This window comes from Cornus florida, unplaced genomic scaffold (genome assembly GCF_030987335.1).
Source record: "Cornus florida cultivar Cherokee Brave unplaced genomic scaffold, ASM3098733v1 CherokeeBrave_3.0.0_Hap2_Chr02, whole genome shotgun sequence".
Taxonomy (NCBI): domain Eukaryota; kingdom Viridiplantae; phylum Streptophyta; class Magnoliopsida; order Cornales; family Cornaceae; genus Cornus; species Cornus florida.
The window spans coordinates 7,890,073-7,913,448 of record NW_026775572.1 but is presented as its reverse complement, the minus strand read 5'-3'; the positions used below and the strand labels follow the sequence as shown (position 1 = coordinate 7,913,448).

Genomic DNA, 23,376 nt, shown 5'->3' with positions numbered 1-23,376 from the left:
ACCTCTATCATGATTCAGAAGCACAGAACGGATAGAACCCTAAAAAAGTTAGGGTTAACTTGGAGAGGATAAATTTTCAACCTATTAAATACATAACAAAAGAAAGGATGCAGAGGGAATCTAATATTGTTTAATGATGGAGGCAAAATAAGGTTTCACCTGGAAGAAGGCCTTTACCAGTTCTGATATTTACATTTGTGGGGCATTCCCTAACATGAATATTATTAGGAAGATGGAGTTTCATGCGAAGAACATCTAGATCGATGGGCATGGTAAAACGATTATGAGCCTTAACAAAGAATGCAGAGATTTTGGGAGAAGAGGGGCAACACGACTAACCTCAAAGAATATTGCAAGGAAACTGAAGATGAAGAATCTTTTGCAAGATTCGCTGGAGAAGATGAGATTTGACCTGAAAAGATGCAGTTCGCCTTGAGAAAGTGGATTGAATTGATTGACAGCAGGATGTGAGAAATGTGACAAGAAAGGCTTTGATCGTAAAAGAAGGGTATTTAAAGGGAAGTGGTCCCATTTGCCGAGACGTCAGGAAGCTGAAGGGATTCGAATTTCAAAAGGGACATTAATTCAGAGGCCGACCGCTCGGTGCCCCATGCAATCATCTTGAGCCGTCAAATCATCATAAGTCGTTAAGTCATCATTGAGTCTCTAAATAATCACACCCTAATTAATGAGGGAGTGATTATGGGGGCAATTGAGGATGCCAAAGACGGCTCGGGCCAGATCTAACTCGCATAACGAAGTTTGGGCCTGATAATTGACATGGGCCCAAACTTGACGTCCACAAAGCAGACGGGGTGTAGTGGATTGCTAAAAAGGCCTTCAAAGAGGATTCAGGCCCATAACCGTTTAACCTTGAGGATAGGCCCAGCGGCGGAAGTTAGTTAAGGATGCTCTAGAAAAATGTAAATGGTCTATAAATAAAACGGAGAAAGGAGGAATGTGTGATCGAAAGATTTGAAGTGTAATGAAACTCTGTCAATTTAGAGAGAGAAAATTCATGCATCTTCAGTAAAATATTTTATTAAATAATTAGATATTTTATTTTAATAGGTAACTTATATGATTTATTTTAATTGGTAAATTGTTTTATTATTCGGTAAATTATTTTATTATTTTATCTATAAATGATTAAATATGTAACTTATTTAATAATTTGAAACATCTTTATTGAATTTTATTTTTTACTTGGTAACTTATTTATTTTAATTGGTAACTTATAGGATTTATTTTAATTGGTAATTACTTTATTATTTGGTAATTATTTTATCTATAAATGATTAAATAGGTAATTTATTTCATAATTTTAAACATGTTGATTGAATTTTAATTAAACAATTACCTATATAATTTTAATTGATAAATTATTTTTAAATAAATACATATTTTATTTTAATACGTAACTTGTTTTAGTTGTTTTAATAATGATTTGAAATATCTTGATTAAATTTCAATTAAACAATTATCTATTTGACTTAATTGGTAACTTATTTTATTATTTGGTAAATTGTTTTATTATTTTATCTATAAATGATTTAAAACATCTTGATTAAATTTTAATTAAACAATTACCTATTTAATTTTAATTGGTAATTTATTTAATGATTTCAAATTAACATCTTGATTGAATTTTAATTAAACAATTACTTATATAATTTTAATTAATAATTTATTTTATTATTTGGTAAATTATTTTATTAAATAATTACTTATTTTATTTTAATAGGTAACTATTTTTAGTTATTTTAATAGTTTTATAGAAACTCTTTTATTTTAATTCATTTTATTTATAGAAACTCTTTTATTTTTATTTATTTTATATCATTTAATAAATATTTTTTATATTAATAAATAAATACTGAAATACGAAACACTGAAATACTGAAATTCTTTACACTTTTAATAGTAGTATAAATATAGATATAGATATAGATATAGTGTCTCTTGCTTCCTGTAAAGTAAGAAAATTATCTGCACTTTCTATATAGACCGTTAGATCTAATTTAACGATTATTATAGAAACTCAACTATATTCTTTCATTTTAATAGAAACCCACCATCACTATTTCTAGTTACCAAACTTAATATTTATCAATACCACTAATTACAACAATAAAAGGTAATTACCAATAAATAAATAAATAGAAACCATTTCATCTTTGAAAATCACGTCTCTATCAAACAAAGACCTACAAAAGTATTTTATCTTTCTTCGTACAAATTGAATTTGCAAGTTCTTTCTCCTTTGTCTCCTTTCAATCCTAAGTTCTTATTCTTACAAAACTCCCACAAACTATTCACTAAGTCCATTTAGCAATTGCATAATAAATCATTGTCCCAATCATACATACATCAACCTATTCACAACAGAAAAATTAAACTAATAACAAAAAATATATATATAGAAATCTCTTCACCTTTGAAAATCCGTATCATCACCACTAATCCAAATTGTTTTTTCTTTCGAAAAAAAAAAAATAGTGTTAGAAAATTGCATCCATCACTTAATGCTAAAGTTGACATTGCCTATTATTTTGAGTGGAAAAAAGAAATTGCCGGATGGATTTCTATAAATATGTCGAATCTATGTAATATGATCGATTTTCTTGTTTTGCATATCCTTGACATTCCTTTACACCTTAGAAAATTTCTTTGCTTTTGCTGTATCCGGACTCTTTGAGGTTCGAGACTATCCCTTGGCATTCTTCTTTGCCTTAAAGGAATGTGTAGTTTTTTGATACATTCGGATTCTTTGAGGTCCGAGGTTATTCTTTGTTCCTCGGCACTCTTCTATGCTTTAGAGAAAATTTTACAAATTTTGTTTTTTGTTACCTTCAGACTCTTTGAGGTCCAAGGTTATTTTTTGTTCCTTAACACTCTTCTGTACTTTAGAGGAGATCTTGCAAATTCTGCTTTATGTTACCTTCGGACTCTTTGAGATTCGAGGTTATTTTTTGTTCCTCAGCACTATTCTGTGCCTTAGAGGAAATTTTGCAAATTTTTGCTTTATGTTACCTTCGGATTCATTGAGGTCCGAGGTTATTATTATTATTATCTTTTGTTCCTCGACACACTTCTGTGCCTTAGAGGAAAATTTGCAAAATTTCGCTTTATATTACCTTCGGACTCTTTGAGGTCTGAGGTTATTTTTTGTTCTTCAGCACTCTTCTGTGCCTTAGAAGAAAGTTCTTGTTCTGGTGCCTTCGGACTTCAAGAGATCTAAAGAATTTTAAAAATAAGGGGGGTGCCAAGAAAAAGAGCCACCGTGAGTCCATGACTGGATACATGAAGAAATTTCATGTATCCGATCACGGTAACTCTCTTTCTTGGCATCCCCGTTGAAATACATGAAATTTAATTTTTTGGCTCCGTTCCTGGTTACAAAACAAGCAGATCATTTCTTTAAAATTTTCAGTTTCCATCTAACCAAACTCCTAAAATTTTTAAATCTTTCTACTTCTTTTCTTTTATACACTTGAGCAAACGAACATAAGAAAAACTACATATTTCATTGAAAAAAACATTATCTTAAGAACATATATGTATTTTAATGATGAAACAAATACATGTATTTCATTTGTTTGATTAATCACTTTCTTTTGTTTTTTATTTCAAATTTATTTATTATTATTTGTTTTCAAATTTCACTTGGACCAATTCGAATGTAAAGCTAATATGATCATAATTAATAATATAAAACTCTAGATATATGTTGATGCGAAAATTCTCACGACTCGGAACGATAGCGTTTACCTGCAAAACAAAGGGACGTCATCTCGAATGGCACCGGTGGGATGCCAGCCAAGAACCCTCCGACGATCAAGTTAGAACTTGTAATCGTATCACATAATAACTATGTATATTCTCTTTAGGGGTTTTTTTCTCGTACCTTCTTTAACGGCTTGGTGTCCTATTTATGGCTGTCGATTGGAATCAAATTGGTCCCGCGGGAGATCCGCTTGTGCGAGATCAGAGGAGATCGTTTGTTGCCTGATTTGTCGGGAATATGATTTACTCCTTTGACTTTCTCAAATTGTACCAAGGTTATTCTCACCCTGTTGAACCACGTCGTCATTCATTATCCTGGATAGGAAATGTCATCATTCTTATCCGATGGAAATCTTTATCTCTGATCACGAAATATGTCGAAGAGGTCTGGCGGCTGGTCAAGGTAGGTTATTTTTCCCTTTCAGTTACCCCACATTCCCAAGCTTGCTCGTCTAGCTTTGGGAATGTAAAATTTTATTTTATTTTATTTTATTTTTATTTTTATTTTTTTTGCCCCCGGCACTGTTCCCGAGGGAACAGTACCCGCGGATACTATTAACTGGAATAATAAATTTTTTTTTTTTTTTATACCCTGGGCACTGTTCCCTCGGGAAAAGTGCATGCGGGTACTGTTCATGTGAACAATATTTATTTATTTATTTATTTATTTTTTGCCCTGGGTACCGTTCTTCTGGATACTCTTCCCTTGGGTAATTTTTTTCCTTGGGTACTATTTTTGGTACCCTTGGGTAATCTTCTCTCAGGTACTATTTTTAGTACTTTTTGGGTATTCTGCCCCTGCATACTATTTTTGGTACCCTTGCGTACTCTGCCCCTGGGTACTATTTTTAGTACCCTTGGGTATTCTGCCCTTAGGTACTATTTGTGGTACCCTTGGGTAATCTTCCCTTGGGTACTATTTTGAGTACCCCTTGGGTACTCCCCTGGGTACTATTTTTGGTACCCTTGAGTAATCTTCCCTTGTGTATTATTTTTAGTACCTTTAGGTACTCTATCCCTAGGTACTATTTTTGGTACCCATGGGTAATATTTTTAGTACTCTTTGGTACTCTTCCCTTGGGCAATATTCCCTTGGGTATTTTTTCATTAGGTAATCTTCCCTTAGTAAGGGAATAAATTGTACGAGCTTCACTCAGGTCGTCACTCCTTTAATAAGGGAATTAAATTTTACGAGCTTTACTTAGCTCGTCCATTTAGTAAAGGATTTTTATTTACTATCCCTTATAGTAAGGGGATATTGATTACGGGATTCATTTAGCCCGGATCCTTGTAGTACATGACATTTATTTACTATCCCTTATAGTACGGGGATATTGATTATGGGATTCATTCAGCCCGGGTCCTTTTAATACAGGACACTTATTTACTATCCCTTATAGTACGGGGATATTGATTATGGGATTCATTCAGCCCGGGTCCTTTTAATACAGGACACTCATTTACTATCCTTTGTATCCCTTTAATAAGGGAATTAGATTTTTGTTAAGCGTCGGGAATGCCAAGTCCCACTAAGCTAAGCATGCTTGATGATTACTTTCTTGCCCCTTTTAATAAGGGAAGTGGATTTGCTCGAGCGTTGTGAGCTCTCCCTTTAATAAGGGAGTAATTAACCTGCTTTCTCTTTACCGAGGGAAGAAGATGAAGTTAACCCTTCGTTCCTTTATAAGGAAAGAGGTGCAGTCTGAAGGAAGATGACCCCTTTTATACGAGAGGTAGTCGTCTCGTCTTTCTAGTAAATGAAGGAAACTTTAATTGTCTCACCCTTTTGTGTAGAAGAAGTAGTCGGTTTCTTGTCCCTTTAATGAGGGAAAAAATGTGTTATTGGCCTCTCGTCCTAGATGACTAATGCCCTTGAGGGGTCGCTAAAGGAGAAAGATTAGAAACCCGAATAGCTCGATGTACCAAGGTCGGTACGTCAATCTTCTAGACCTTGTCATTATATATAGATCGATGATTGATATCGTGTGATCCACTATTCTGCCCCCGATGATGGGATCTTGGGTGATGACCCATTCTATAGATGTTTATACAGCGGATGGAGTGCCTGGTGCTGCAACAATTTACAGTTGTCTAAAAACATTAGATTGTGTTAGAAATAATTACTGAAAATTAACCTGCAATGGATTATCAATCCAAAATTCTGCATAATCTGAAGTCGATAGGCAATTCCTGTAAGGGAAAAGAGGTAATGACTGTCGTCTGGTAGGTGGAGGCTTAGTGTCCGGCGATTGGCCTGATGCCTGGTGGATAGGGGCATGGTACCCAACGACTGACAGATGACGATCTGGTGGCTAGTACCAGATGACGGTCTTGTGGCCAGTACCTCGTTAGGTCCAATGATCGCCCTTAACTTAGGAACCTCCTTGGGAATACAGACCTCATTGGACATGGGATCTTGAAGGACATTGGACCTCTTTGGACCTGAAGGCCTCGATACATTCTTGGATGTAGAAGGCACCCTGATTACACGAACGGATGGAGTAATGAGACTTCGTTACTAGAGACATCCTCAGTAGTAGAGGCTTTACTAGTAGGTAGAGACCCCTTTGTTGGCAGTGATCTTCTTGATGGGTGGAGACCTGCCCATTTATGTAGGTGCAGGAGGACGAAGCCTTAGTTTTCAACGATCAGGCCTTGGTAATTGGCTGCTGCCCGATATGAGATAGAGTCTGGTCTTAAACGACCAAACCTTAGTAGTGAGGGGACCAAGCATCTCTAGATGGAAAACACCACATTGGATTGCTTGGGTCGACGTGCCAAATTTTGATTATTGTCATCGTACACTGGATGACATCACGCAACTTACCATTCTGCCCTCAGTATAATGGACAAGTAATGATGATGTAGAGACCCGTCCTTATATAAGAACATGGAAACCCGTTGTCAACTAATGACTTTGGGATGGTTTCCATGATCGGAAACTTTCGTTTTGCCGTCCGAGCCAAGTCGCACAAGGATTATTATTTCTTCATATAACTAATCGGTTCCTACAGACGGCGCCAGCTGTTGATGCGAAAATCTTCATGACTCGGAACGACGGCGTTTACCTACAAAACAAAGGGACGTCATCTTAAATGGCACCGGTGGGGTGCCAGCCAAGGACCCTTCAACGATCAAGTTAGTACTTGTAATCGTATCACATAATAACTATGTATATTCTCTTTAGGGGTTTTTTTTCTCGTACCTTCTTTAATGGCTTGGTGCCCTATTTATGGCTGTCGATTGGAATTATATTGGTCCTGCGGGAGATCCGCTTGTGCGAAATCAGAGGAGTTCTTTTGTTGCTTGATTTGTCGGGAATATGATTTACTTTTTTGACTTTCTCAAATTGTGCTAAGGTCATCCTCACCCTGTTGAACCATGTCGTCATTCATTATCCTGGATAAGAAATGCCATCATTCTTATCCGATAGAAATCTTTATCTCTGATCACGAAATATGTCGAAGAGGTCTGACGGCTGGTCAAGGTAGGTTATTTTTCCCTATCAATATAAATATGAAAACAATATATACAAGAGATAAAATCACATAACCCCTCTATACTATTATTTTAATACAAAAAACCCCACTAAAATTAAACATCCCTTAAACTAAAAAAAACTATCAAGTTATTTATACCAGTGACCGACTCGTTTATTAGGTTGTAAAATGACAAAATTAACCGTATAATTTAATATTAAATTAAGATTTGAAAATTATTATTTTTAAAATTATAAAAATGCCCCCTTAACCCTTGAAGTGGTGATCTTCTTCCTTTTCGCCTCTCTCTGTACCTTTCTCTCCCTAAACCCATACCCATCAAATAAACAGAACAATCATTTTTTTTCCCTTAAACAAAGTAAGCATTGAGATTCAAAAAAAAATAAATAAATAAAATGGCAGCAATAATTGGCATTATGTAACTAAACTACCAACAAAACCACACCCCAGATTGTTTTATCACTGCCTTTGACCCCAAGTCTCTGATCCTCTCACAATCTTCCGACAATTGGGGAACCATCCATACCAACTCTGAAAGGAGGGGTCCAACTTGCCCTTTCCACCCCCACTGAATTGGTTTTTGTGCTATATATATCAACTGACCAGCTGTTCGAGACTATCTTAACGAAGGCTATCTTTACAGTGGTTGGACTCGTTATTCAACTTTGCAGAATCGGAGTGCGTTAAGGACTCACACGCTAGTCTTCCACAACAGCAACAACGGCAATGTGTTCTCCCTCCCTTGTTTTCTCTTGTTGATTGCATTCGTTGGTACGCCCGACTACCCCACACCTCTTCTCCGTTGAATTCGTCAATCTACTCCCTCCAGATTTCTCTCCAATCCTATATGGTTTTGTGTTCTTCAAGTTTAACGCAGGTGCTCATATTGGCGGCAAGACACTCGCCGACTTTCTGTAGTACATCCAAGAAATCCGACACCAATTGAGTGAGAATAGATGACCCTTTTCTCCTAATAGGGGTTGCCGGAATTTTTTGGTCAAACTACATAAATTTGCTCTATCTTTTCAAATATATTACCATAAATTTGCTCATTCCTTTCTGGTTTAAGGTGTTTTTTCTTTGGCAATGACTGATGGACAAATCTGATTATTGATGATACATGTATATAAGTTGTGTTTGAAATAAAAAACGCTACAGTGTTGGTTAATTTGGATTAAATAATGAAGGGGTAAAATCATTATTTAAAAAAATATTTTTAAGTTTTAATTTAATATTAAATAGTAAGATTAAATTTGTCATTTCACGATTTAGTTATCTGGTCGATTACGAGTTTGGACCAATTTGATTCATTTTATACACTAGGGTAAAGTACAGCCATACCCCCTGAGGTTTGACAAAAGGACACTCAGAGGAAACTTACCTATTTTTTGGACAAAGATACTCCTTGAATGTTCAAAAATGGACAAAGACACCCATTTATATGAGAAATTGATCAAATTATCATTTGACCATTTATGAGACTTTTTTAACTTTGCAATTTAATAAATTGAATCAATTTACCCTCGTGAACAATTTATGCATAAAATAAAATAAAAAATTTTAAAAAAACTTTATATTGTTCACCTTTTTTTTTTGTTATTTACTTTATAAATGCCTCAACTTCTTAAAAATGTAAAAAGTCTAAAATGATTTTTTGATCCAATACATATATTTCAATTAAATTATATTTTGTTATTAGTTCTTTTCTTTTTCTTTTTTATTTTTAAATTAAGATGTTTAAATCTTTCATCTAAAAAAATTAAACCAATCTATTTTCCTTAACTACCTTTTTTTTCAAATAAGTACTTCTAGCTCCTTTTTCTTGATTGCCTCCATGTAGAAGAGTAAAGTTGTCAACAAAATTTCTGAGGAAATCAATAATTTCTTGGAAACCTCAAAGAAATCAACAATTTGAGACATTTTAAGTGTAACTCTTTCCTGAGTTACCTGATGCATAAGATTGTGTATGTGCGTAGGGATTAGTTTCAGCTCAATATAAAAATGGAGTTAACCTTTTGTAATAGATAAATAAATCAAAAGTTTTTGACAATTGTCTGGTGGTTTATGTTATGTGTATGTATGTGTTTTCCTATTTCATTTTCCTTTCACCTGCTGGATTTGAGGCACGTCATCCTATTTATACTGGCGTACTTATTTATTTTAAAAAAAAAGGTTGTTAAGGAAAATAGATTGGTTTAATTTTTTTTAGATGAAATAATTAAGTATCTTAATTTAAAAATACAAAAGAAGAAGAAAAAAAATAATAACAAAATATAATTTATTTGAAATATATGTATTGGATCAAAAAATCATTTTAGACGTCTACATTTTTAAGAAGTTGGGACATTTATAAAGTAAAAAAAAAAAAAAAAAAAAAAGTGAATAATATAAAGTTTTTTTTTATGCATAAATTGTTCATGAGGTAAATTGGTCCAATTTATTAAATTGTAAAGTTAAAAAAAGTCTCATATAAGGTCAAAGGGTAATTTGGTTTTTCAAGTAAAGTGGTGTCTTTGTCTATTTTTGAACCTTCAAGGGGTGTTTTTGTTCAAAAAACAAGTAAATTTCCTCGGAGTGTTTTTTTGTCAAATCTCAGGGGGTGTGGCTAGGGATGGCAACGGGGGCGGGTTTGGGTGGGTGTACCCTCCCCCCGCCCCCGCAATTGTTTAAAAACCCCGCCCCCGTCCCCACCCAAAATCGCAAAAATGGGGGAACTTTCTACCCCATCCTCGTAACCGTTTAACATTTTTACCTCCGCGGGTACCCGCCCTGCCCCGTTTAAGACCATAATTTTATTATTATTGAAATGAATTTGCTTTTTTTTTTTTTTTTTTCCCCTCATCTTCAATTCTTCACCGGTACAACTTTCCTTTTAATAAAATTTATTTGTTACTTTAATATGGGGTAATTAATATATAGTGAAAAATATATATATTAATGAAATAAGAGTAATTAAGTAATTTGTTTATCTAAACGGGGTAGGGTGGTGCGGGGTGACCTCTCCCGCACCAAACTCGTGCAAGTCTTTATTGCATCAAACCATCCTCACCCAAATAAGCAAAACGTTTCCCAAAATAGCCAAAAATTAGACGGGGTGGAACAGGTAATTACGGGGCGGGTCAAATTGCCGGGTGGAACGGGTAACTACGAAGCGGGGGTCAAATTACCGTCCCTAGGTATGTCTGTACTTTACCCTATGCACTATTTTGAAAGTATAGTTTTTTTTTTTTATTTTTTCCAAATAAAATGAACAAACGGTTTCATACAGCAGTGTTGGGTTTCCGTTTTTTTAAAACTGGTGAGTGGATTTGGCTACTATCTTGATCTCAATTGCTTTCTTCACTCGGAACACAATCTTCCGATCTCTACTCTGATCTGAACATTCGAGTAGAAAAAAAAAGGAGGAGAGAGAAAGATGAGCGTGATCGACATTCTCACCAGAGTCGACGCGATCTGCAAGAAATACGACAAGTACGACGTCGACAAACAGAAAGATCTCAACGTCGCCGGCGACGACGCCTTCGCACGCCTCTACGCCGCCGTCGAAGCCGACATCGATGCCGCTCTTCAGGTCCTCTTTTTATCTTTCTCACTTTCTCTCTCTAATTTATAGGGTTTGGTTTTTATTTTAAACTTTCAGATGGAGTTCTGAACAATTTGGTTTTCAGAAAGCGGAGACCGCTTCGAAGGAGAAGAATAGAGCTTCCGCTGTTGCAATTAACGCGGAGATCCGACGGACCAAGGCTCGGTTGCTCGAGGAGGTTCCCAAGTTGCAGAGATTGGCCGTAAAAAAGGTTTAATTTCTTCCAATTTTAGCGATTATAATTAGAAAATTAATGATAGAATGTGTCCGTATACATATATGCGTATATAAATAGATTTATTTGTAGTTCTACCAATAGACGCTTTTGACTTTGTTTTCCTTGATTAAAATTTATAAATACTTAGATCTGTGTGCTCGTGGAAGTAGCATTGCCCACTTTGGTGAAGAAAACACCAATTTAATTTCATTTGTTCGTAAGCTTTTGGGATATGAAATTGATCCTCATGAATTGTTGCATTTAAACATCCATAGTTTGCTATTAAGAGTGAAGATGATCAGGAAGCTTATGTAGAAAAATTCAAGAGCGAAGGGAGAATTTCAAGGTGGTGGATAACTTTCAACTAGTCTTCTAGGATCTAAGACCCTTGTTTTCAAGGAACTTGGTGGTTAACTTAAGGAATGATCCATATATTTTTTGAGATTTTTAGTTGCATCTTCTTAACAAGTCAAATAGTTTCCAACTTCCTAAGACTTCCACACCCATATTTAACTTATTTCTGCACATTCTTAATATCAACTTTGATCCCATGAACTAGGTAGGAGGCCTTTTAGTTTGTTCTTGTTAAACTCTCCATTTCTTAGAAATTTGTATAAATAATCAATGTGGAGAGTTCTTTGTCGTGGTTTCTTAAAATTTCTTATGATTGTAAATTGGCCCGTGCTATGACTCTACGGGGGAACACCCATAAACATTGCACATCTCCTGCAAAATTTGTGTTCAAGTCTGCTAGACACACTCCATACATGGAGATAACAGCCATGTCCATGAATGCATGGAAAGATTTGGCAAACCCACAAGCATAAAACCAAGTCTGGATTGGGAATTGGTCCAATGGATGGATGAAAAGTCTTGGGTGTAACTTGGACCTCTCTAATGGAGTTACTCGAGTGTTACTATTTATTGACTGCTGCAAATTTGATTCACATACAGAGAATAATTTAGCCATGATTGAGGGTTTCCTTTCCCACTCTAGTTGGGCCTATCCTATTTGATAACTCAGCTCAATATTTAATTTTGAATAGATTAATTACATATTCAATTAAATACGTTCAATATCCTAATAAGGATACCACTTAAAAGAATAAGTGTCACTTAAAAAGAGATAAAATTTTAAGTGATAGATACTTTACTTATCACTGATCACTTAAAATAAAATCAAAATCAAAATATTTTAATTAATAATTAGCGCAAAAAATTTCAATACTTAAAATTTAGCTCTTAACATTTTCAGTACCTAATTTTTAGTTTTATCAAATAGTACATTAGTCAAGTAGGAGAGTTTGGCGACCAAAAAGTACATTTTTGTACTACTATACTCTGTTACATGGACTCTTCAAAAGTAGTGAAGTACCCGTGTCGGACACATATCCCTCGGACATGGGTATGGGATATGTGTTTGACACTTTTGGTTAGACATGTACTTAAAAAATATATCCAATCATTCAATTACATTATATTATTACTTTAAAAAGAGTTAAATGCCTATATTGAATATTATATTAGATAAAAACATTACTTTACTCTAGAAAATAAAATAAAATAATTAATAAAATGAATATTTAGCCGTGTCCGTGTGTCCTTCTTTTGAGAGATTTGACATGTCCGACACATGGATACATACCCGTGTCTGACACCCGTACCCGAGTCCATGTAACATAGCTGCTATACTTAAGGGTAAACTACAATGACCTTCCTGAGGTTTGGCTTAATTGCAAATATACCTGAGGTTTGCATTTTTTTTGCAACGTGCCCCCCTGAGGTTTGCTCCATTTTGCAAAGACCTCCCTTTCGTACAAAAATCAATACTTTTTGTCAGAAAAAATGGTTAAAGTGCACAAAATGCCCATTAATTAAGTTAAAGGACTCTATTAACCCTAGTGTCATCAAATTACAAAAAAAATTATTCTAAAGGACAAAAATGCCCTTCTCTCTCTCTTCCTCTCCCTCTATTGCCCATATATATATATATACACACAAGAAATTTGTACAGGCATATATATGTAAAATTATATATAGCTCATTGATTTTACACACACAAGCATTGCAACTGCCGTTGAGAGGAAATCATATACCAAAGCAATATACACATCTAATTCACAGATGGTTACCAAAGACGCATCAGTGAGCTTCACAGATCCAAAGGATAAAATTTGTAGCTTACAACCCACTCTTGATCTAATGGCTGCAAGGTTAAATGGTCACCATTTGCTTTGAATTTAATGGCCGAGATGGGTTCTTGTTGGATAAGAATTAGGTGGCTGTGGATTTTTCTTTAAACGGCTACATGAGCAGAGCTTCATCTAAATACCAGTAAGCTCCATTAATATATCAGAGCTTGGACTGAATACAAGAAGGAGAGAAAAAATTGGGTGTTTAGTATTGCATATAAATGAATGATCTCCCATAATCGAAATAAAAAAAGTGACGGGGTGACAGATCTAGGACGATTCAAAGAGATTTAGTGATAATAGTGACAGACTCAAAAGCTTCATCAATTCATATAATGTGCATGTATGTATAATTGTAAAAAATTCAAAGGTGAATTATATAAAAATAGAAGATGAAGACCTAACCTATGATGAGGTTCATGTCGGTTAGGACGATGCACTCATCATGGCTGGTGTTGTCATCCTCCCCAGTCTCGACAGGGATGCAGGTGCCGTGGTCTCTGTAGTGGACGAATAGGATATCCCTAGGCTTCGCCGATCGGATGAGAGCAGAGAGAGCATAGCGGATGTTACCATTGGTGGGCTGTGTGCAGGAGTCATCAGTGTCGATGAGGACAGTGATGTCGTTATCCGAGAAGCCGTTCCGGTCCATAAGACACGTGTACATCCTCTTCGCGTCGTTGATGCATCCATTCAGCTCTGCCTTCATCCCCTGGTAGTTGCAACCTATCGGCACTGCCTTCTTTCCCATCTCTTTGGTACTTTCATCGGTGCAAACAAGCTCCAATCAGTGCATACATATTCGGGGTGGTGATGGGTGGTAGAAGGAGGTGGCCTGGGTAAAAAAATTGGTGGAGACGCCATTGAGGAGGAGAAAAAAATTGTTTTTAAATATGGGTAAACTTGTAATTTAACATTGTCAAATATATATATTTTTTAATAATTTAATAATTGGGGTATATGAGTAAAATCACAACCAAATCTGACAAAGGGGGTCTTTGCAAAAAAAATAGCAAATCTCAGGTTTGTTTGCAATTAGGTCAAACATCAGGGGAGGTCCATTGTAGTTTACCCTATACTTAATTACACATTTACACTATTCTTTGCAAGCACTCCTTTTGGTTACACAATGGTTAATATCCATACTTATTATTTGAAGGTTAATTCACCTCTGAAGGTGCTTGAGGTGTGTTTTGAGATGACTTGATGGAGTCAGACTTTGGATGGGGAATAGTTGGTCAACCTTTGGAGAAAAACTATTATGGTGGGCGAGCTCTTGGTCATGCATTGGGGTCTTACAAGTAGGGGTGGTAATATTTGACACGACAAGCTAGCACGACACGACACGAAATAAGAGGGTTTGGGTTTGGGCTAATCGTGTTCGTGTCATAATCGTGTCGGCACGGATTCACCCGCTAACTAAACGTGTCGTGTTCGTGCTTGACCCTATAAACACGATTATGATACGATTAACCCGATTAACTAAACGTGTCGTGTTCGTGTAAAAAATGACCCATTTAGCTAAACGCGTAAAATAAACATGTCGTGCTCATGTCAAAAATGTCTTAAACGTGTCTTTTCGTGTCATGTCAAGTTTTGACCCATTTATTAAACAAAGTTACGCTTGTCGTGTCGTGTTGCACGTGTAATAATCGTGTCGTGTTTGTGTTCGTGTTAAGGGTCTTAGACACGATTAATAATCGTGTCGTGTTCGTGTCGACCTTAATTGTGTTTGTGTCGTAATCTTGTCGACACGAACACGACACGCCAACACGAATTGCCACCGCTGCTTACAAGGGTCAGATAACATGTGTTCAGGTCCTTCAGGATAGTTATGACTTATGAGGGAAGAGAAAAGGTGGTTTTGGATGTAATTGCATGATCATATTATGCACCAGCCAAATATCCCTTGTTATGTTTAGGAAAAAAAAGAAGAAGACAAAAGAGATCCCTTGTTATTGCACGTGAAGGCCTTTTGTGGTGAGATAGGCAAAATCAGGTAGACCCTTTAAGGAAACCAATCTAATGCTGACACATCTATATTTTTTCTTTTTTTCACAATTTTATTGCTGTAGGATATTTGCTCTAGCACCAAAACTATGACAGAATAGCTACAAAGAAGAGATTTTGAAGATTTAAGAAAAAGAAGAGAAGAACAAGAGAGGGAAGTTTAGGCAACCGCACCTAGGTTCTTAGTCACACACGCCAAAGGTCAAGTAATATGTTTATTTATTTATTATTATTATTATTATTATTATTATTATTTTTGAATCATTCTATATAGATTATAGAGGACGATTGTCTGAAGACTAAGGAAATTTTTTGGTCAAGTGATCGTGGTAGCCAAGACAGACTAGAACTTCAACTGACCCAGTAGGCTCACTGAATCTCACCCAATATCAATCTTATAAGCAAGTTTTTCTAAAGGATCTTGCCAAATAACGATGTTGGCCCATAACTAGTTTTCCTCTTATCCTGCAGTATTTCAAACCTTACATGCATATCATTTGCATCATTACCATAGAGTCCATTAACTGAGATCCATTAGAGCGTAAAAAGAAAGAACTACACCAATACTTTTGACGAGTATTCTAATTACAGCTGTATCCATGGTACCATAGCAGTTACTAATTAATGAGTATTGTATTAGTAGCATAACGCGACACTATGGCAGTCGTTATTGTGGGTTTTTATGTCTTTTTTAAAACCAAGTTACATTGGGTTGCCAAGTTTACAATAGTAAAGATCTAGAATTTCATGTTATTAGGGTTTCTGTTCACGAATTCTTATACATATAAGTGCTAACCACTTGAAAAGTGAATTTTGATAACTAAAGAATTTGCCTTTAGCCAACACGTTCTTTGATAACATTAAACTTTGCTTGGTTTTGGCCCCTCATTGCAATTTGAACTGCTTAAGCTGGTACCAGAGCCGAAGACGGGCTAGAAACACCGAAAGTCGGAGAAGTTCAAACAAAAGTTGCAATGTTTAGGTCGGAAACATGTAGAATATTTTAGCAAATAACAAGTTCAATATGGTATGGGAATTTAAGAAGGTAACTGCAAACCTTTCGATGTACTGTACAGTCTTGAAAAAGTCATACTGGGGAATGAATCTATATTTCATAAGTTAGGAGTGGGATTCTCTATTCATATATGATGCCTGTCCTGTAGTGATGTATGAGTGACTGCTTAGGTTATCTTGTTCCTGCCACAAATATTGATCGGATTCTCCCGTAAGCATTTGGTGAATGATTCAAGCAATTAGATTTTCAAATATTAGTGATTTTCATTTACTAATTTAGAGTAAAGCATGATGGATTTTCCTCTTGTGATGAAAACATGAAGTTTGTTACTAAATCAAGAAACTTCATGTTGATGTATCAATTCAGAGTAAAATCCAGTTTGCATACTAGGGCCCTAGCATGCCAGACTGTGTAATGTTAGTCGGGACATGGTTTGGCTTTTGGATTCGGTCAGTGTTGGGCCTAAAAAGATGGATTTACATTAGTTTCAACCTGTCAAATAGTAACTGTTTTCTGGATAAGATGCATACTGCTCTCGTGATGTTGAGATGGACTCTTTACACTGCTTAAGTAATATTTCTGGGCCTTATGAGTGACATTTCTACTAAGCTTCTCTTGGACTTTTTACACATGCCCAATCTGTTGCCTAGTCATTAGCTTCTGATCATGTGATTTTTGTGACCTCCTGAGACTTCCATCTGTTTCTGTTGCTCCACTCCCTTAAATGTCAACCTAACTACGTAAGCATGTTTAAGTTTACTAACTACTTTTGGGCCGGCATCTGCATTGATAATACTTCCTACTTACAGGTTAAAGGGCTTTCAATAGAAGAACTTACTGCCCGTAATGACTTGGCCCTTGCACTGCCAGATAGGATTCAGGCCATTCCTGATGGGACTGCGGCTGCACCTAAACAAACTGGTGGCTGGGCAGCTTCAGCTTCTCGTACAGAAATCAAATTTGATTCAGGTGATCAGTTTACCTTTTTAGCTCATAAATTATATATATATATATATATATATATATATATATATATATATATATATATTCCTATGAGGCTTTCTTTGATTTATGGCTCACTTGTGTGTTTCCCTTGATACATAGATGGGCGGTTTGACAGTGAATACTTCCAGCAAACTGAAGAGTCAAGTCAATTCAGGCAAGAGTATGAAATGCGGAAAATGAAACAGGTATGTGTTTGCTTGGAATTGTATATTGCATTTTTGTTTTGGTTGTATACTATGAAATGCGGAAAATGAAATAGGTATGTGCTTGTTTGCAATATGCATTTTTGTTTTGTTTGTATGGAAGGAAATTTACATTCTTTTTGGTATTTCTACTGCATTTTTTAATGTGGATCCTGAATTCCTATCGTTTTTCTTTTTGATGTTTCACAGGACCAAGGTTTAGATGTGATAGCAGAAGGTCTGGACACGTTAAAAAGCATGGCCCAGGATATGAATGAGGTTTAATGTCTTTTCCTTTATTTTCTGTTTCCTTACAATTACATCATGTTGGATCATTATGTTATGCAATGGTTGCAGGAAATGGATAAGCAAGTCCCTCTGATGGATGAGATAGACACTAAGGTCAGAAATTTGTTCTTTTCTTGAAAGTTTTTGAAGCTGCAACGATTTTTAAAAAATTCACAGTGCTTTTCTTCTTATCTGACAGGTGGACAGGGCAACATCTGACCTTAAGAATACCAACGTTAGACTCAAGGACACTGTTAATCAGGTACTTATGCTGCAACTATGTTTAATTTAAATTTCCATCTATATTCTGCTGTGCTCTGTTGTGGATTCCTTTCCTGGATTTAACAAGAAGTTCTGAATTTTGTTCCAGCTGAGGTCAAGTCGAAATTTCTGCATTGATATTATTCTGTTGTGTGTAATTCTGGGAATTGCAGCCTATTTATACAAGTAAGTTTTTCTTTCTCCGTCAATGGAAGGAAAAGATATAATTTTGCAAAAAACTGACCTGCTTAGAGAAATTTAGTAGAAAATCTCGTTCATGGAAGGGTGAATTTATGAGCACTAGCAAATCATCTGACTTGGGAAGATGGCAACTAGTAGCTTTACTGGTGGTAACTTGGTAAGCTAGGAAACAACGACTTGGACACGGATATGAAAATAGATCCAGTACGATATGGCAAATCTCAAAAAAATAGGTGATGGATCCAGTATGATATGTCTAAAAATAATAACATACTATATTATTATATATTTATGTAAATAATAATTTTTGCTCATTTTACCCATATAATTATGAATGATTCACTAATTTGGAGCTTAGGGTTAGATGTTTGTTGATTTTGTTTTATAAAAATTTATATTATTTTTTTAATTAACCCATAATATATTTTAAATTTTATTGAATCCCATTCTTTTGAGAAAAATAGTTACAAAACCACTCCGCCACATTCTGAAAGTCTCCCTAACGTGTCCATGCCGTGTCCTGGCCATGTCCAACCAAAAAATGAAATATTCAAATTTCAAGACACTTCTAGATGCGTCCGGGCTGTGTTCCATGCATGTTCGCGTGATTGAGTGTCCAATTACTTCCACAGCTCTCCTAGGGGAAACGTCTGTACTTCCTGGATGGTAAGGCATGTTGGTTGACAGGTTTTAGTCTTCGAAGTTTGAGCTTGTCCTAGTTCCCATCCCTGATTGCCTATCCACCGCCACCACCCCCTGCCCCCCAAAAGTAAAAATATAGAAAAGAAGAAAGATATAAAGATATGAAAATGAACTGAGAGACCACCAAGGGCCTAGACCAAGGGTATCTCCTTGATATGCTTTGATATTTTTCTTAATTTACTTGGCTTGAATTATTAGTTTCAGTCTGATATCCGACCATAAAAGGGCCTAGACAAGGGTAATGGGTGCGTGTCTTACCTACCTCGAAGAAGTAAAGGGAAAAACTGAGAGTACTGGAGGTTAAATTCTACGCAATTTATTCTTTGTCTCGAACCCCATACCCCTATAATAATGGTAGAGTAAGGGGTGGCCCCAAAGCTACATTGACCGGTTATATGCTTTGATATTTTTCTTCATTTACTTAGCTTGAATTGTTAGGTTCTCATTCTGATATCCGACCATAAAAGTTTTTAACATATGAGATCTGTTCTATACTTGTTTGAGTTGAAGTTTTGTTGCCTGGTCAATTTTTTTATTTTAGTATAGATGAGTCATTCTGATGGAGTGTTTACTTGCAGTGTACTGAAATAGTAAAGTGATACCATGGGCAACGGAATCTTCTTGGCTTGATCTGGTATTGATTGGCTCGCATTGATTGAGGACTTGGTGTGTGCTTGATTTTGGATTTGATTTGTTTTATCAACATTTATATCTTTGTTCGCTGTTGAAAAATGTAGTCGTCTTTCGAATATAAATTTGGCTGCACTGGGTATATCTGTATTAGTAATCTATTATTTGTGGTGGTTTATTTCCCTAGTTTATACTTTTAATACGATAAAAACTTTGAATCTAAGCTTCATAGTGTGTGAACACCGATACACCACTACTTGGATTCATCTACAGACTACACCACGAGAAGCTGGAATTGAAAAACTTGTTAGAGTTGAGTTTGCAATTACAGTTTGACATGATATGGCTGTTTTTTGCTACACCTTTTGTCTTCAGGTTCATATGTATATTTTTGTTCTAGATGCCTCAAACCTTAGTTATTTTACATCAAAGCAAATGCAGTAAGCATATGCTAATTGATGGGAACAGCAAACTGAAAGATTGATGGGATATTTGGTGATTCATTAAGTTGGAACGCCAACCTCACCTGAAAGGAAATTGTTAAATCTGTCAAAATGGTTAGAAACTGGAAGAGTTGCCCAGCACTCGGTGCTCTTTATTCACTTTCCTAGCTGAAGAGCTTTCTTTAGGCGTGAAACTAAGAAATTTGGAGTAAATGAATAATATCATCACTTAATAAATCCAACAGAAGATGTATCTAAAACAATAGCAACCAAAGTGCCTTTGTCCCACTTCTAGGGTCCCAGGACAATCAAGAATTTCTTTCGTTAAGCTAATTGGACTATAATTGTCCTCGAACAAGGACTATTTGGACTTAAAACAATGATAAAATAAATAAGTTAAGCCAACTAATTTTTTTTTTAATTTTTATTAATAAGTTATGGGAACCGCTAATGTGGTTTTGCCTTTTTTACGGCATGGCAGTGAACCAAGAACAAATTACGAATCATCAAAACAAAAATGTAAACACAAAGAAGAAGATTTAGTGTGATTTGGCACAAGTCTGACAAAACGTCTCATTATGCGAAAATTATGAGATTACAAATTTTAGCCTCCAAACCCTCTTGTTCTAACTCTCACTCTCTTTTCTGGGATTTTCAATGTTTCAATATCCCACTCCAAATTCTAAACGTCTTTATTATATATCATACTATAGGAAAGTACTAAATATGATCCATGACCCGTAAAAAAAAAAAAAAAAAGGGTCAAAAAATTTGTCTCCAAAACCAAATTGGGGCTACAACTTAAGTAAATAGTTTCTCATTTAGCTTCATTCAAAGGGTGCCTTAGCATAAACCAACTTTACTGTTTCCTTCAACGTCGTCCTCACCTGTAGGCTGTAAGTTTACTTTCCTTTGCAAGTCATTCGACCAATTTTCTCTCTCACACACAAACAAACTGTCTTTTTTGATTTTTTGATTTTAGTTCTTTATTGTTTTTGCATATCTTCTAATTCAATTTTTTTCCAAGTTACTTTCTTATTTCTGAAGCTTTTCTCCACACACCTCTCTTAACATTTATCTTCAATTTTGTCAGTCAAAATTACGTTCGGAGTCTCCTGACATGTAGCATATATCATGAAATATCTTGAACACATCCAATCAATTATCTATAAGTTACATACAACACACAGAATTTTTAATAAATTTGTATACAATTACATTGCTTCTGATGATTCACATACTTAGAACTTCTAATCACAGAATTCACATATATTCTGCATATTAATGCAATCCACACATAATACCCTATAATTTACATTGTGTTTATTTGTTTAATACATAATGAAATTAATCACTGTATTTGGTCTGGTCTACCACCTTCTTGTCCCAGAGACTTGTTCGACTTCTTCAAACAACTTTATCTACATGACACACGTATTTACTTGCTTACGAACATCTACATGCTGTTTCCATGCCCTTCGATATCTTAGTCAACTCACGAGAAGGCTAAGTGATGGAGCTCTTGATACTGGATTGTAGAACTCCATTGATTAGCATTGAAATTGTTGCATTCGTAGCTTTCTGTACTACAGAAATTCATCTCAGTGCTTTCATCGCTTACAGACAGTAAAACTTCCTCTTCTTGATCATCTCTGTTGTTTAGCTTCTTCTTCTTCGATTGAATGAAACTCTTGTACCGAATTTCTTCAATGGGGTCTCTCTTTCGTGCATTAAACAAACCATTGAAAAGTGGGACTGAAGAATAAGCCTTTGTACCTTCAAAGCTTTTGTTAGAAACTGTGTCCATTGAAGGAAGCTCCGGAGAGGTGAAGATATAAGGTAACATCGGGCATTCTTTATATAGATACTCTCTGATCATGTCAAGGCTCGCGTTTGCATCCATAGAACATGGCTTCTCTACTTTTGGAACATGATAATCTTGTTCGCTGTTTGAACTGTTTTGATCTTCCCAATTCTTTTTCAAGATGCTGCTTTTCTTCCGAACTCGACAGAGTACCCAATCGTCCAACTGTGTAGCAGAAAACACTTCCAATAACATTTTATGTTGAATGCCAAAATGAATTATAAAAATATCAATATACTCTTCCATCTTAAGTTTACATTATAAATGTATATATGTTGCATGTGTCATGATATGAATTGTTAAAATCTGGCCTGTGCTATCAGCCCTGCCCTAGCTTAGAAAAGAGTGAAACGAGTTAGTTGTTTCTAGTTCTTTTGCCCTTGTGAAAGGTGAATCTCTTATCTTTAAGTAGTATGAATGAGCCAAAATGAAGGCAATTAAAACTCCTAGTTCTCTGCTTATCTTCCACATTAAAATGAATAGAAGCCATATTAGTTCAGAAATCATGTGAATCTACTTACCCTCATGGACCCTTTGTGCTTGGAAGTCCGTATCATCGTCTCCGTTAATCTATATTCATGCATGATCCAGTCTGTCTTAACTCCTCTTGGAGGGCGCCCTTCGTAGAAAACTAGAGCTTTCTTCACCCCAATCATCTTCGCTCCATATGAATTGAGAATGGGTTTATCTGTTCCTGTTGCCTTCCAATAACCCGAAGCTGCCATTCTATTAGGCCTCACTCCATTGGGGTACTTCCTATCCCTTGGGGTGAAGAAATACCATTCCTCTGCTCCAAACAAAGCTTTCTCTGTTTTAAAAAAGAAAACATGTTATTAGCTTAACAGATGATCCATAGAAATAAAAATGAAAAAGACCATGGAAAATAACTTGGTAGCTGATGCAATACAGACTTGGTAGCTCCCAAGGGTTGTACTTGTAAAGATCTACTTCAGCCACAATAGATGCTGGAAGTGGAGTTAAGGTTGCTTTGTTTGTCAAATAGTGCACGATGAGCTCCTCATCAGATGGGTAGAATCTAAAACCAGGGGGAAGTTGAATATATGAATTGGGTTCTCTCTCCATGGGGAAAAAAGGCTTTGTTCTTGTTAATGGAGGAAACTAGGTAGTTAACGAACTAATCACCGATGTTATCGATCAAATTGGTTGTAAATTAGAGAGCACTGTGCAGTGGTTATATATGGTGTAGTCTAGTGCCGACGAGGCACCAATCAAGCTAATAAAACAGGATTAAATTATGAAATTACATGTAGATCTTCAAAAAATAAAAAAAAAAAAAAAAAAAATTAATAAAATTGAAACGATGTCAACCCTTTGTTGTTATTCAAGTCATGACGTTAGATCAGACATCAAGTGAAAATGTACCTTTCTCACGTACGGCCTTTAATATCATTCTATTTGGAAGTATGAATTATTTATGGTGTATGCTTAATTACATATTTGACTTGGTTCTATGGGAGCACCTTCTTGTTGTGCTAC

At 35.6% G+C, this 23,376-nt stretch overlaps 2 protein-coding genes across 2 annotated transcripts; one reads left to right on the top strand and one right to left on the bottom strand.

Annotated features, from left to right (window-relative positions):
• The first annotated feature begins 10,539 nt into the window (after positions 1–10,539).
• Positions 10,540–19,758, top strand: LOC132293429 (syntaxin-71-like). Its single transcript, XM_059790913.1, has 9 exons — positions 10,540–10,857; positions 10,955–11,080; positions 17,113–17,272; positions 17,408–17,493; positions 17,701–17,769; positions 17,848–17,892; positions 17,978–18,040; positions 18,149–18,225; positions 19,521–19,758. The coding sequence occupies exons 1-9, from the start codon at positions 10,702–10,704 to the stop codon at positions 19,531–19,533; spliced, it is 795 nt and encodes a 264-aa protein (XP_059646896.1). The 5' UTR covers positions 10,540–10,701; the 3' UTR covers positions 19,534–19,758.
• Positions 19,759–21,510: 1,752 nt separating this feature from the next.
• On the bottom strand, positions 21,511–22,962 carry LOC132295619 (NAC domain-containing protein 2-like). Its single transcript, XM_059793926.1, has 3 exons — positions 22,791–22,962; positions 22,401–22,687; positions 21,511–22,044 (listed from the first exon to the last, which is right to left on the bottom strand). The coding sequence occupies exons 1-3, from the start codon at positions 22,960–22,962 to the stop codon at positions 21,511–21,513; spliced, it is 993 nt and encodes a 330-aa protein (XP_059649909.1).
• Positions 22,963–23,376: the final 414 nt, after the last annotated feature.